Consider the following 14,802-nt stretch of genomic DNA (forward strand, 5'->3'; position numbering starts at 1 on the left):
AAAATTAGTCCCTTCTAGAAAACTTGGTATTTAAAAAATGATAGGCTCTCATGTGTATGGAGCCTTTGACTGAGACTTTTTGAATTCTTGTATGACATTTTTCTTTTGCTTGCTTTCAATGATTTAGGAAATTAGGAAACTATTCAAAAACTTCTAAGGCTTCCCTGGTGGCCCAGTGGTTAAGAATCCACCTTGGATTGCAGGGGACACTGGTCAATCCCTGGTCCAGGAATATTCCACATGCCTTAGGGCAACTAAGCCTGTGGGCTTACAACTACTGAGCCTGCACACCCTAGAGTTGAGATTACCTTCACTGGCAGCAAACAGAGAAAGCTCTCATGCAGTGATGAAGACCCAGTACAGCCAAAATTTAAATAAAATAAAGTTGTTTAAAAAGGGAGGGGATTTACATATATATATATATATGTAAATATGGAGATTTATGTATATATATATACATATATATATATGGAGAGAGTTATGACTGATTTGTAATGCTGTACAGCAGAAACCAACCAACATTGTAAAGCAATCATCCTCCAACTAAAAAAAACCTTAAAAAACATTCTAAACAAAACTTATACAATCATTGCTTCAACTGAAGTATGAATAGTATCATAGGTTTTTGAGGCACAAGTAATTTCTAATATTAAAAAAAAACAGCTATAGGAAAAATGGTATAAAATTTCTCCCAAGTAAGAGAAAATACATGAAAATGAGAATTGCTTAATACAGTAACACTTTCTGAATTTCTAATTTTAGGTGATGGAATATGAGAATAGGATTCGTGCATATTCCACACCAGATAAAATCTTCCGCTATTTTGCCACCTTGAAAGTAATCAGTGAGCATGGTGAATCTGAAGTGTTTATGACACCAGAAGATTTTGTGCGATCCATAACACCCAATGAAAAACAACCAGAACGTAAGTTGCTACAGTGAAAAATAAGATTGTGGTATTTATTTCATTATATGCTGCTTTGTTTCTCTGTATCACCTAAACTATGTAAGTCCATGCAATAATTATATTCACTGTGTAGCTGCTGGATGTTAGGCATTATGCTAGGCTTTAGGAGTAGAAAAGAGGAGCCTGTAATCTAAAATGTTGAGATTATACCCCTCTGGTTGAGATTCATTGCTTGTTATAAAACTATTCCTGAAGGCAGTGCATTACAGATGTTGCTCTTTGGTGGGATAGACAGAGATAGTAACAGGTAGTTTCAGGAATGTGATGATTTGTTAAAGAACAGGTGCTATGGCAGTGTAAGTAAGGGGCACTTAACTCAACCTGGAAGTTTAGAGAATGGTTTCTAGAGAATACTTTTAAGTTTGAATAAAAGTTTTGAAGAACAGAGGAAAGGATGTCTCATCTAGATGAACCAGCCTGAAGAAATGAGATGTGAGGAAAGAAAATAAAGGGCTTAATATTATAAGCTAAAGGTAATAATTTACAAATGCTTTTGGGAGACATGGTGGGAAAAATGACTCTGTCATTTTCTTCAGTAAAAAAATCAGTTCTTTCACTGAAGCAAATCATTATGCTGCCCAAAATGGACAAAATCAACTTTTTGGATCACTGAAATCTAATAAAAAACTGTTATAGCAACCAGGGTAATGTTTAATGAAGCCAATACATTTTGGAAAGAAAGTGTTGTGACCTTTTGGTTACCTGCCTACCATGCCCTACTTCCCTGCTTAGCAGCAGTCATGGGAATGGCAGCCTACATTCCTTTTGTGGCTTGCTAGTGATGGGGAATTCAGTAAAGGGCAACGTATACAGTTTTGTTTTTTAAAAAGTGGGTGTGCCTTTTAACTCACCTGATAGTTTACTGAGCTACCAGCACAAAGATTTGCCTTTTGTTTCACCCACCTCAAAATGTCATCTATTTTAAAAATTTAAAGACATGTATACCACCTATAACCCATCAGGCCAAGAGACGGCAGATAGGACCAGCAGCAGACAGACTAAAAAGCTTAGGAAGGAGGAGGATGAGAATAAAGACATTTCAGGGAATAAGAGCTTTGAAAGGCTACTGCCTAGGGAATCCAAAGTGATGCTCAGGGCCTGATGCATACTTGGAAAAGACTTGAGTGGCCTTGTATTTCTTGTTGATAGTTGTGCTCCATGGAAGTGGAGGTAAGTTAAGGCGGAGTTATAGGAGAGTCTAGCTAAACATCACAGAGAAGGCAGTGGCACCCCACTCCAGTACTCTTGCCTGGCAAATCCCATGGACAGAGGAGCCTGGTAGGCTGCAGTGCATGGGGTCGCTAGGAGTCGGACACGACTGAGCGACTTAACTTTCACTTTTCACTTTCATGCATTGGAGAAGGAAATGGCAACCCACTCCAGTGTTCTTGCTGGGAGAATCCCAGGGGCAGCGGAGCCTGGTGGGCTGCCGTCTGTGGGGTCGCACAGAGTCGGACACGACTGAAGCAACTTAGCAGCAGCAGCAGCTAAACATCAAAAGAGCACCCTAGCTCAGGGCCAATCTACAAACACTAAAATAGCTGGGATGTGTTTTGTTTGTTGGTTTGTTATTTTTTGCATCTAACATTTAAGGAAATTTCTGTGAGAGCACTTGATGACTGCTTAAATAATAGAGCAGAAACTTCACTGATGACACATGAGGAAGAATAGTCTTTGCAAGAATAGTTTGGAAAAATCACTAAACAAAGTGATGACTGTAGTCCTCAGCAAGTTACAATGTCAGACTCTGGGAAAAAGAGAGAATCTGATTTCCAGAATTACGACATTGCAATATTAAAAATGTCTAATTTTCAGTTTGAAGAATTTCATGGTTTATCAACAATTATCAGAATAGGAGGGGAAAAAAGAAATAGAAACCATCCCCAAGGAAATTCAGACATTGCGCTTACTAGACAAAGACTTTAAATCAACTATCCTAAATATGCTCAAAGAGCTAAAGGAAACCATAGGCAAGGGGCTATAGGAAATAGGGAGTATTATGTATTAATAAATAGAGAATATTCATAAAGAATTAAAATTATGAAAAGTAATTGAGTAGGAATTATTGAACTGAGGGCTTCTCTGATGGTGAAGTGGTTAAGAATCCACCTGCCAATTCAGGGGCCACAAGTTCAGTCCCTGATCTGGGAAGATCCCACATACCATGGGGCAACTAAGCCCTTGCGTCACAACTACTGAGCCTGCACACCTAGAGCCTGTGCTCCACAACAGGAGAAGCCCCTGCAGTGGAGAGGCCTGTGCACTGTACCTTAACTAAGAGTAGCCCTTGCTTGCTGCAACTAGAGAAAGCATGTGCTCAGCAGCAAAGACCCAGTGCAGCCAAATATAATTACAAAATTTTAAAAATTATTGCACTGAAAAGTAGATAAAATAAAAAATTTACTGAAAGAGTTCAATATAGATTTGAGCAGCTAGATTAAATAATCAGAATCTTGGCGATAGGTCAGTTGATGTCCAGTCTGAGGAGCAGAGCAAGAAGAATGAATACAAATGAATAGAGCCTAAGGTACTTGTGGGACAAAAGCAAGAATACCAACATATGCATAATAGGAGTCCCAGAAGGAGAAATTAAGACAATTTCTAGATAGTAAAAGCAGAGGAAGTTTGTTGCTAACTGGAATCCTTTAGGCTGAAATCAAAGTATATTGAATAGTAACCAAAATCATACAAAGAAAATTTTTTAATGATAAAGACCTGTAAAGGTATATAGGAAAATAGAAAAGTCAGTATTGTTTTTGGAGTTTTAACTCCTATTTTGTTTTCTGTATGATTTAAAAGAAATTTGTGAAACAACAATTACAGATATGTTAATGTTGATTCAAAGTAGATTACTAATTTAAGATGTTAATTGTAATCCTCAGGTTAACCACTAAGAAAATCACTAAAAAATATACAGAAAAGGCAATGAGGAGTGAATTAAAATAGTACACTAGAAAAAAAAATCAAACACAAAAGAAGGCAAGATCAGAGAAATGAAGGGATAAAAAAGACATGACATATAGCATACAAATAACAAGATGGAAGAAGCAAGTCCTTCCATATTAATAATCAATTTAAATCTAAAACAAACTCACCAGTTAAAAGACAGAGACTGACAGGAGATTAAAAAATATGATCTACCTATATATTGTCCACAGGAAACTCACTTTAGAAGAGTATTGCTTGCCTGCTCAGTCCCTCAGTTGTGTCTGACTCTTTGCAACCCATTGACTGTAGCCCACCAGGCTCTTCTGTCCTTGGAATTTTCCAGGCAAGAATACTGGAGTGGGTTGCCAATTCATACTCCAGGGCAGCTTCCCAACCCACGTATCGAACACATGTATCTTGCATCTCCTGCATTGGCAGGCTGATTCTTTACCATAGGACATTATATAAAAAATCATTTTTATATATAAAAGGGTTAGTTCATCAAGCAGATATAACAGTGATAAATATATGTGTATACACCCACCAAATAACAGACTCCAAAATATGTGAGAGAAAGATTGACAGAATTGAAGGGAGAAATCGTTCTACAATAATGGTTAGAGACTTCATAACCCTGTTTCAGTGGTGAAAAGAACATCTAGACAGAAGGTCATTAAAGAAACAGAGGACTTAACTCTCTATGAACCAACTAAATCTAATAGACATATATAGAACACTTCACTCAAGAGTATCAGGATACATTTTTTCTCAAGCGTACATCAAACATTCTCCAGAATAGACCAGATAGACCATGTGTTAGGCTACAAAACAAATCTTAATAAATTAAAAAATAAAAATCATCAACCAACCAGACACAAAAGGCCACTTATTATATGATTGCTTTTTTTAATTTTTATTTTATATTGGGATATTATTTCATTTGTATAACATATCTAGGTAAATCTAGAGATAGAAAGCAGGTTGTCATTTGCCAGCAGCTGGGTTGGGGGAATGCGAACTGACTGCTTAATGGGCACAAGGTGTTTTTTGTTTATTTTTGTTTTGGAGTGATGAAAATATTTGAAATTAGATAGATAGAGGTGGTAGTTATATAACACTATGAGTGTACTAAATGCTGCTAAACCAGACAGTTTCCATTGATTGCACCGACTTTTTAGCTTTTCAATCTTTTGAATTAGTTTTAACACCTTATTTTGTGACATGTGGAAGGAGAGATTAAAGATGACGTGTGTAAGACAGAAAAAGGATTGTGAGATATATTCCTGGGTCTTATGATGGCAAAATATTTTGTACTGTTAAATTATTTCTAATACCCACATGAAATCTAATATGTGTAACTTTAAATAAAACTGTACTTTGCTTCCAGTGTGACAGGGAAAATGAAGCAACACTTTAGGTAGGTTAGTAAAAATTATCTGGTCATTTAAGGAATTTCTCCCCCTTTGGAAAACATTATATATTCTGATTGCTTACATACATTTTGGCATTTAACTTTGTAGTTTTGTTTTTTAATTATTGAAAGACCTGTTATATGGACAGAATGGTTACTAAATGTCTCGTATGCCAAGCATATTTCTGATTTTGATAAAAAGTCAGAATAATGAATAATTGCTTTTCTTTTAAAATAGTAATCATGAGGGAAAATTGTAATATATAAAAACGAGATTCAGGAGAAAATTTGGCTTCATTTTTGTTTGCTCATGAACACAAATTTCCACAAATGTTGATGTAGCAGAAGTAAAATATATATTATTCCAGTGTGGGTTGAAACAAAGAAAAGAATGAGGCTGTTTTTTTGTAGTTGAATTTGTCATCAGATGGTTGGACTCTAGCCAGTAGCTCATATTTCAGCTTTGTTTTGTCATGGCTTTCACACATACTGTATCCCAGGATACCTAACAGATCTAAACTTGTAAGTTTTAGTTTTAGAATAGTTCAAAAATAATCACAAAGCATACACAGCCCTAAAATTAAGCAGTTTTTAAGTGCGTAGAGTGCTAATGAATTTCAGTAGCAAGCTGATTAAGAATATTTTTGTACTCAATACCAAGAAAGTTTAGGGTAACCATAGGTAAGCAGGAAGGACATTAAAAGGACTAAAAATATGTAGTGTATGACTTGAATATGTCTCATCTCCTTTCTGTGCAGCCTTAATATCATCAGCATCTCTGTGTACAGTGGATAAGACAGTTGCTTGCTGCTTGTAGTAACCAATTTTGCATAGCTAGCCAATGACTTGGAGAAGCAGCAGCATGGATAGAGTTTTTAAAGTGCTTTGTAGAAGAACTTGAGCTTTGATCAGAGCAAAGAGGATCTCTGTTTCCTTTCCACCGCGTCCCACTGGCTGACCTATTCATCTTGATCTGATTTTATCTTGATCTGATTTTATCTACATGGAAGACAAAAGGGATGTGAAAAGAGAAGGGAGAGATCATACTATGAATTAACTTGTTCAGGACTCCATATTCTCCTTAGAATAAGAGTCATGCCCTTAGTGATACTCTTACTAGAGAGCCATTTTTTATCTTACCTAGAGCACTTTTTGGAGAAGGTGATGGCACCCCACTCCAGTACTCTTGCCTGGAAAATCCCATGGGCGGAGGAGCCTGGTGGGCTGCCATCTGTGGGGTCGCACAGAGTCGGACACAGCTGAAGCGCCTTAGCAGCAGCAGCAGCAACAGAGCACTTTTCGTCTAAGACACATAATTTTACCCTCGATTATATTCAGTGGTTTTGGGTCAAGTTGGTTATGTAGGAGGATCCTGACCTCACCTCCTCCCATGGACACTCCAAATCTACAACTGTATAAAGAAGAATAAGAAACTCCAAAACTAGATGAGCCACTCCTATACTCCTACACATCAGACAAATGAGAGAAAACCCACACCGAAATGGGTAGAAAAGGCTGAGACACAATCTCGCCATAAACTCCACTCCTGGCACAGTAACCAGTGGTCGGGAGGGAACTCACAGATCTGAGCTTCTAACTGAGGAGTAGGAGGTTTAAATCTCGCATCTGGCACCCCAGCTTTTGAGACCTACACCTGCAAGGTAAGCCCCAGAATATCCAGATTTGAAAGCCAACAAGCCTATAGAGAACTAAAGAGCAGTTCTTTAAGTGCTCATGCCTGGCTACCCTGCAGGGACCAGTGCAAAGGTAGTTGAGTGAAAAGTGCCCAGTCTTTCTGTGTAAGAGGCCTATTTGCTTATCTTACAGCACTGGCCTGAGAGGTAGACATCTAATTTAACACATATCTAGGAGCCTACTGAAATATTCTCCAAAGACAGAGGCTTGCACTCTCCCTCTGCCTTGTTCCAGGTCTCCAGTCTCTCCTTGAGAAGTGCTTGTGCATATCCAGTGCCCTGTTCTTTGCAGCAGCTGCCCAAGAGACACCCCTTGTTCACCTGCCTCTGGTGGTCAGCAGGGTTTATGTTCACAGGTTCCATAGGACTGTAACAAATACAGAAACCATTCTTAACTGGCTACCACCCTCAGGGCACAGCACGGATGTAGCAAATTGAAACACCGCCAGTATTTCTGTGAAACAGGTACCTTTGCTTATCTTGGAACTTTGGCTTGTGGAGAAGGCTTCTGGTTTAATACACATCCAGAGACATGCTGAAATACTGTCTAAAGATTGTAGAGGCCAGTAGGAGCCATCTTTGCATACCTTTCTGCCTTGCCCTAGGTCACTGGTGTCTCCCAGAGGGGGATTTGTGTGCATGTCTAGCATCCTGGTTTTGCAGCTGGCACCCAGGACACATCCTTTGATCACTTGCCTCTAGTGGCCACTGGAGCTTACATTCTCAGGTCCCATAGGGCTGTAACAAATGGAGAAACAGTTGTTAACTGACTAGCCCATGCCAGGGCACGGCACAGATAACCAGCATGAAATACACCCCAGTCTTTGTGTAAAGAGGCTTACTAACTTATCTTCATGGCTGTGGCCTGAGGGGAGGCTTCTAATTAAACACACATCTATGGTCTGACTATAAACTTCTTCAGAGACTGGGCAGGCCAGTGGGCATCATTTTTGTGCTCTCCCTGTACCCTGTCCCAGATTGCTGGTATCTCTGAACAGGGAGCTTGTGTATATGTCTGACTTTCCAGCTTTTGTGACTGCCACTGGGAGGGCACATCCTTAATAGCTTGACTCTGGTGACCAGTGGGGCTTGTGGTAGCAAACGAAGTAGCAATTCTTAATTGTCTATCACGTCAAGGCTTAGTGCCCAGTTGAGCGACTGAACAACAAACAAAAACAAAACAAGCAGTACAGATATACTAATTGGACGTATTCCCTGGTGGCTCAGATGGTAAAGTGTCTGTCTACAGTGTGAGAGACCTAGCTTCAGTCCCTGGGTTGGGAAGATCCCCTGGAGAAGGAAATGGCAATCCACTCCAGTATATTGCCTGGAAAATCCCATGGACAGAGGAGCCTGGAAGGCTACAGTCCATGGGGTTGCAAAGAGTCGGACACGACTGAGTCACTTCACTTCACTTCACTTCACTTCATACAGTGGTGAAACCACCAGCATAATCAAAATAATGAATATATTCATCACCCCCTAGGATGTCTTTGTGCCCATTTGTAATCCTGCCTTCCCACTTTTTCCCTGGCAAGTCCCAAGCAACCACTGATCTTTCCATCTTCCATATCCTAACTGGTTATCTATTCCTGTCTCTGTCAATTATTGAGAGAAGGGAGTTGATCTCTGACTTTTATTTGTGAATTTGTCTGTATCTTTTCAGTTCTATCAGCTTTTGCTTCAGATGTTTTGAAACTCTCTTACTAAGTACATGCACGCTTAGGATTATTCTGTCTTCCTGGTGAATTGACCCTCTTTCATTATATAATTGACCCTCTTTATCCTTGCTAATATACATAGTCTGATATTTATGTAGCTACTCTGTCTTTATTTGATTCACTTTTCATGATACATCTTTTTCCATCATTTTACTTTTAACTTACCTATACGATTGTATTTAAAATAGGTTTTTTATGGACCACATGTAGTTGGATCTTGTTTTTTATCCAATATGACAGTTTCTACCTCTTAATTAATATATTTAGATGATTTATATGTAATGTAATTTTTGATATGTTTAGATTAAGGTCTACCATTTAATTGTTTGTTTTCCCCTTTTATGTTACTCTTTTACCTCTTTCCTGCATTCTTTTCAGATTATTTGGAGATTTTTTAAAAAATTTTGTTTACTTATTTATTTTTGGCTGTGCTGAGTCCTCCTTGGAAGAAAAGTTATGACCAACCTAGATAGCATATTGAAAAGCAGAGACATTACTTTGCCAACAAGGTCCGTTTAGTCAAGGCTGTGGTTTTTCCAGTGGTCATGTATGGATGCAAGAGTTGGACTGTGAAGAAAGCTGAGCACCGAAGAATTGATACTTTTGAAGTGTGGTGTTGGAGAAGATTCTTGAGAGTCCCTTGGACTGCAAGGAGATCCAACCAGTCCATTCTAAAGGAGATCAGCCCTGGGTATTCTTTGGAAGGACTGATGCTAAAGCTGAAACTCCAGTACTTTGGCCACCTCATGCAGAGTTAACTCATTGGAAAAGACTCTGATGCTGGGAGGGATTGGGGGCAGGAGGAGAAGGGGACGACAGAGGATGAGATGGCTGGATGGCATCACGGACTCGATGGACTTGAGTCTGAGTGAACTCCGGGAGTTGGTGATGGACAGGGAGGCCTGGCATGTTGCGATTCATGGGGTCGCAAAGAGTCGGACATGACTGAGCGACTAAACTGAACTGAGTCCTCCTTGCTGCACAGGCTTTTCTCTAGTTGCAGCGAGCGGGGTTGCTCACTAGTTGAGGTGCATGGACTTATTATTCCAGTGGCCTCCCCCATTGAGGAGCACAGGCTCTGGGGTGCACAGGCTCAGTAGTGGCATGTGGGCTGCACAGTTGCAGTTCCCAGGCTCTAGAGCACAGGCTTAGTAGTTGTGGCATGTGGACTCAGTTGCTCAGAATATGGGAGATCCTCCTGGATCACAGATCGAACCTGTGTCTCCTTCATTTAGGTAGATTCTTCATCGCTGAGCCACCAGGGAATCTCTGAAGATTTTTTCATATTTCATTTTAATTGATTTTGGTAGAGGAATTTAAGTATATTTTGTTGTGTATCTTTAATGGTTGCTACTGGGATTATAATATATCAATACATAGTTAATTTTTCACACTTTACCAAGAATTTATAGTTTACTGCTTCAAGTGGAGTATTCTCCCCAGTTTATGGTATAGTATCATATGTATTAGGCTTTCCTGGTAGCTCAGCTGGTAAAAGAATCTGCCTGCAATGCGGGAGACCCCAGTTCGATTCCTGGGTTGGGACTCCCTTCCTGGAGAAGGGATAGGCTACCCATACCAGTATTCCTGGGCTCTCCTGCTGGCTCAGACGATAAAGAATCCACCTACAATGCGGGAGATCTGGCTTAGATCTCTGGGTTGGGAAGATCCCCTGGAGGAGGCCATGGCAACCCACTCCAGTATTCTTTCCTGGAGAATCCCCACGGACAGAGGAGCCTGGCAGACTATATAGTCCATGCAGGAGTTGGACACAACTGAGCAACTAAGCACACATCATATGTATTAGAGCTACATAAGTTGAAAACTCTTCCAGATACTGTTTTAAGGTTTTATTTCGACTGCCAAAATAGTCTGTTAAATTTATCTGTAATAAGTATTAGGTATTTCTGTTGTTCTTTATTTATTCCTAAGTTCCATATTTTCTTCTGGTATCACTTTCTTCACACTTGAAGGATAACATTTTTAAAGCAGTTCTGCTGGTGATGAATTCTCTTGGTTTTCCTTCATTTGAGAACATTTTTATCTTGTCTTCATTCTCTTTTTTTAAGGTTTTTTTTTTTTTTCCCCAAATATTTATTTATTTATTTATGACTGTGCTGGATCTTTGTTGCCCACAGTCTTTCTCTAGTTGTGGGCAAGCAGGCTGAGGAATTGTTATGCATGGGCTCAGTTGCCCCCAGGCATGTAAGATCTTCCTGGACCAGGGATTGAACCTATGTCCTTTGCATTATTGCAAGGCAGATTTTTAATCACTGGATCACTAGGGAAGCCCTGTCTTCATTCTTGAAAAATATTTTCACTAAATAAAGAAATCTGGATTGAAACTCTTCTCTTTCAGCACTTTAAACTGCCTGTTTTAAAGATTTTTTTTCTTTGCCTTTGATTTTTAGCAGTTAGATTTTAAGCAAAAGTTTATCTCTTGTATCTGATGAACTTGAACTATACTTTGTTTTGTTGACTGACATAAGCTGAAAACACAATCATTTATATAAAATTTTAGGATAATTTTCTGCATCCATTTTTTAGAGTAAATTCTTTAAACTGAAAAATGAATCTCTAAATATTGAAGCTGGGACTTCTTATGTAAAATTATATGGTTTCCATTTACTTAAGCTCTAATTTTTAGATTTTATATGTGATTATATCAAAATTATATATATGATTCAGTTTCATTTACGTCTTTTGACAAAATGAGTAGCTATCATCTTTAAAACAAACCTGTTAAATGTTCACTCAAGAGCTTCAACTGAGACTATTCTTATATGCACATTTACATTATTTTTAGTGTGGATTCAAGATGGGCAACTGCCATAATTTAAAAAGATTGTTAGACTTAAAATCGAAAACAATCATTTAATCCTTTTGAGGGTCATCTTTCTCATTAATGAAAAGGAGGAGATCATGTTTAGGTCACTCTGTTAACATTAAATGACTGTGGGAGTTCTTTGAAGAGAAGTTTGAGAACCATAGAAAACACCCTAGGCATAGCAGCATAACATCCCGTGTTTCTAAGTTAAGACCCAAAGAATGAGGGTGGAGAAATGGAAGGGGAGTCATCTGATTACATTTTCAAATAATACATGCTGTGTTTTCACCTTTCAGCATACTCTCCCTTCCCCACTGTAATTGAGCCTATTAGAATTTTAAGAGAAGTAGGGAGTAAGGATAGAATGAAGTAGTCCATCCACATTTCCCATATTTCACCCCCCAACCATGTTAAGAACTGATCTAATCCAACCATCCCCTTCATTTGACAGGTAAAGAAATCTAAATATAACAGGATGAACCAATCATGTATTTCAACTAAGTACTTTATGTCTGTATTTGCTTTTAAATGACAGGAATTCCCAGTACATGCCAGGCTGTCCTTACATGCCCCTTCCTTTTTTGGGGTAGATGCCCATGGTAAAATATGTTCCCAACTATAGTAAAGAGCATTCAATGAAAAACATCAATCCGTTCAAGTTAACTTTTGAATTCTTTTGGATATTATGGTAATAATGTGAAATGTAGCTAGTCTAAATTGAGATGTGCTATAATTGTAAAATACACACTAGATTTAAAAAACTCAGTATAAATACAATGTAAAATATATCAATAAGTTTCATATTGATTATATGTTGAAATCATGCTGCTGCTACTGCTAAGTCACTTCAGTCGTGCCCGACTCTGTGTGACTCCATAGATGGCAGCCCACCAGGCTTCCCTGTCCCTGGGATTCTCCAGGCAAGAACACTGGAGTGGGTTACAAGTAAGTTTTGTTCATTTTACTTAAATGAGAAATGTTCTGCTAATACTTTCTGAATTATGTCATCTGTATTTCTGAATGAGAAAAGATCTTGTATGACAGAAGATCTTGTATAACAGAAGACCTTGTATTGAGTCTCTGCTTTTCTGTAATTCACTCTTCTATTTTCTCTTTTCCATTCTGTTGTCTTTTTGGCAGTGGTCCAGGGAGATAACTTTTTGTAATTTCCTGACAGTATATTAAGAAATATGAGGAAATGAACAATCAGTTTTGTTGTTGTTCAGTCGCTAAGTTGTGTCAGCTCTTGCAGCCCCATAGAATGCAGCATCACAGTCTTCCCCGTTCTTTACCATCACCCAGAGTTTGCTCACATTCATGTCCATTGAGCCAGTGCAGCCATCCAGCCATCTCATCGTCTGTTGTCCCCTTCTCCTCCCGCCCCCAATCTCTCCCAGCATCAGGGTCTTTTCCAATGAGTCAACTCTTCGCAACAGGTGGACAAAGTATTGGAGCTTCAGCTTCAGTATCAGTCCTTCCAATGAATATTCAGGACTAACTTCCTTTAGGATGGACTGACTTGATCTCCTTGCAGTCCCAAGGGACTCTCAAGAGTCTTCTCCAGCACCACAGTTTGAAAGCATCATTTCTTTGGTGTTCAGCCTTCTTTATGATCCAATTCTCATATCCATACATGACTACTGGAAAAACTATTGCTTTGATATATGGACCTTTATTGGCAAAGTGATATCTCTGCTTTTTATTATGCTGTCTAGGTTTGTCATAGCTTTTCTTCCAAGGAGTAAGCGTCTTTTAATTTCATGGCTGCAGTCACCATTCTCAGTGATTTTGGAGCCCAAGAAAATGAGCTCTGTCACTGTTTCCATTGTTTCCTCATCTGTTTGCCATGAAGTGATGGGACCAGATGCCATGATCTTAGATTTTTTAATATTCTTAAGCCAGCTTTTTAACTTTCCTCTTTCACCTTCATCAAGAAACTCTAGTTCCCCTTTGTTTTCTGCCACAAGAGTGGTGTCATCTGCATATCTGAGGTTATTGGTATTTCTCCCAGCAATCTTGATTCCAGCTTGTGCTTCATTCCCCCAACCATTTCACATGATGTTCTGTTCTCTGCATAAAAGTTAAATACTCAAGGTGACAATATATAGCCTTGATGTACTCCTTTCCCAGTTTTGAATCAGTCCGTTGTTCCATGTCCCATTCTAACTGTTGCTTCTTGTGCTGCATACAGGTTTCTCAGGAGGCAAGTAAGGTGGTCTGGTATTCCTATTTCTTGAAGAATTTTCTTCAGGTTGTTGTGATCCACACAGTCAAAGGCTTTAGCATAGTCGACGAAGCAGGAGTAGATATTTTTCTGAATCCTCTTGCTTTTCTGATGATCCAGCGGATGTTGGCAATTTGATCTCTGGTTCCTCTGCCTTTTCTAAATCCAGCTTGTACATCTGGAAATTCTCAGTTCACATACTGTTGAAGCCTAGCTTGAAGGATTTTGAGCATGACCTTGCTAACATGTGAAATGAATGCAGTGGTAGTTTGAATATATTGTTTGGCATTGCCTTTTTTTGGAATTGGAATGAAAACTGATCTTTTCCAGTCCTGTGGTCACTGCTGAGTTTTCCAAATTTGCTGGAATATTGAATGCAGCACTTTAAAAGCATCATCTCTTAGGCTTTGAAATAGTTCAGCTAGAATTCAATGGAATTCTCCACTAGCTTTGTTTGTAGTAATGCTATTAAGGCCCACTTGACTCCTCACTCTAGGATGTCTGGCTCTAGGTGAGTGATCACACCATTGTGGTTATCCGAGTCATTAAGATCTTTTTTGTATAGTTCTTCTGTGTATTCTTGCCACCTCTTCTTAATTTTTTTGGCTTCTGTTCGGTTCATACTGTTTCTGTCCTTTATTGTGCCCATCTCTTCATGAAATGTTCCCTTGGTATCTCTAATTTTCTTGAGGAGATCTCTATTCTTTCCCATTCTATTGTTTCCCTCTATTTCTTTGCACTGTTCACTTAGGAAATCTTTCTTATCTCCCCTTGCTAGTTTTAATTGTCTACAAGTCTTTCTTGTTCTCTATTTTTTTTTAATCATAGAGGCATGTTCTGCCTTTAAAACTGATATTTTGAGTACATGTGAAGTTTCAAATTAGATTTGTTTTTAAATTTTCTTTTTTTCTGACTTTTCTTCTTCTTTTGCAGTCAGTGGTTCATTTTATTCCAGATAGACTTCTAGAAGGTGAAGCACATTTTAGATGAGCATGTATAACCAAATGTGTAGAAGCAGAAATGCAAAAAG

At 38.7% G+C, this 14,802-nt stretch overlaps 1 protein-coding gene across 2 annotated transcripts in view; it reads left to right on the plus strand.

Moving 5' to 3' along the window:
- The window catches only part of MICU1 (mitochondrial calcium uptake 1), a 223,837-nt gene that overhangs the window by 48,450 nt on the left and 160,585 nt on the right, over positions 1 to 14,802 (plus strand). For both annotated transcript variants that reach the window (XM_052639467.1, XM_052639466.1), the window contains one exon: positions 763 to 925. In XM_052639467.1, coding sequence (XP_052495427.1) covers positions 763 to 925 — 163 coding nt within the window. The remainder of the gene's footprint in view (positions 1 to 762; positions 926 to 14,802) is intronic.

This window comes from Budorcas taxicolor, chromosome 5 (assembly GCF_023091745.1).
Source record: "Budorcas taxicolor isolate Tak-1 chromosome 5, Takin1.1, whole genome shotgun sequence".
NCBI lineage: Eukaryota > Metazoa > Chordata > Mammalia > Artiodactyla > Bovidae > Budorcas > Budorcas taxicolor.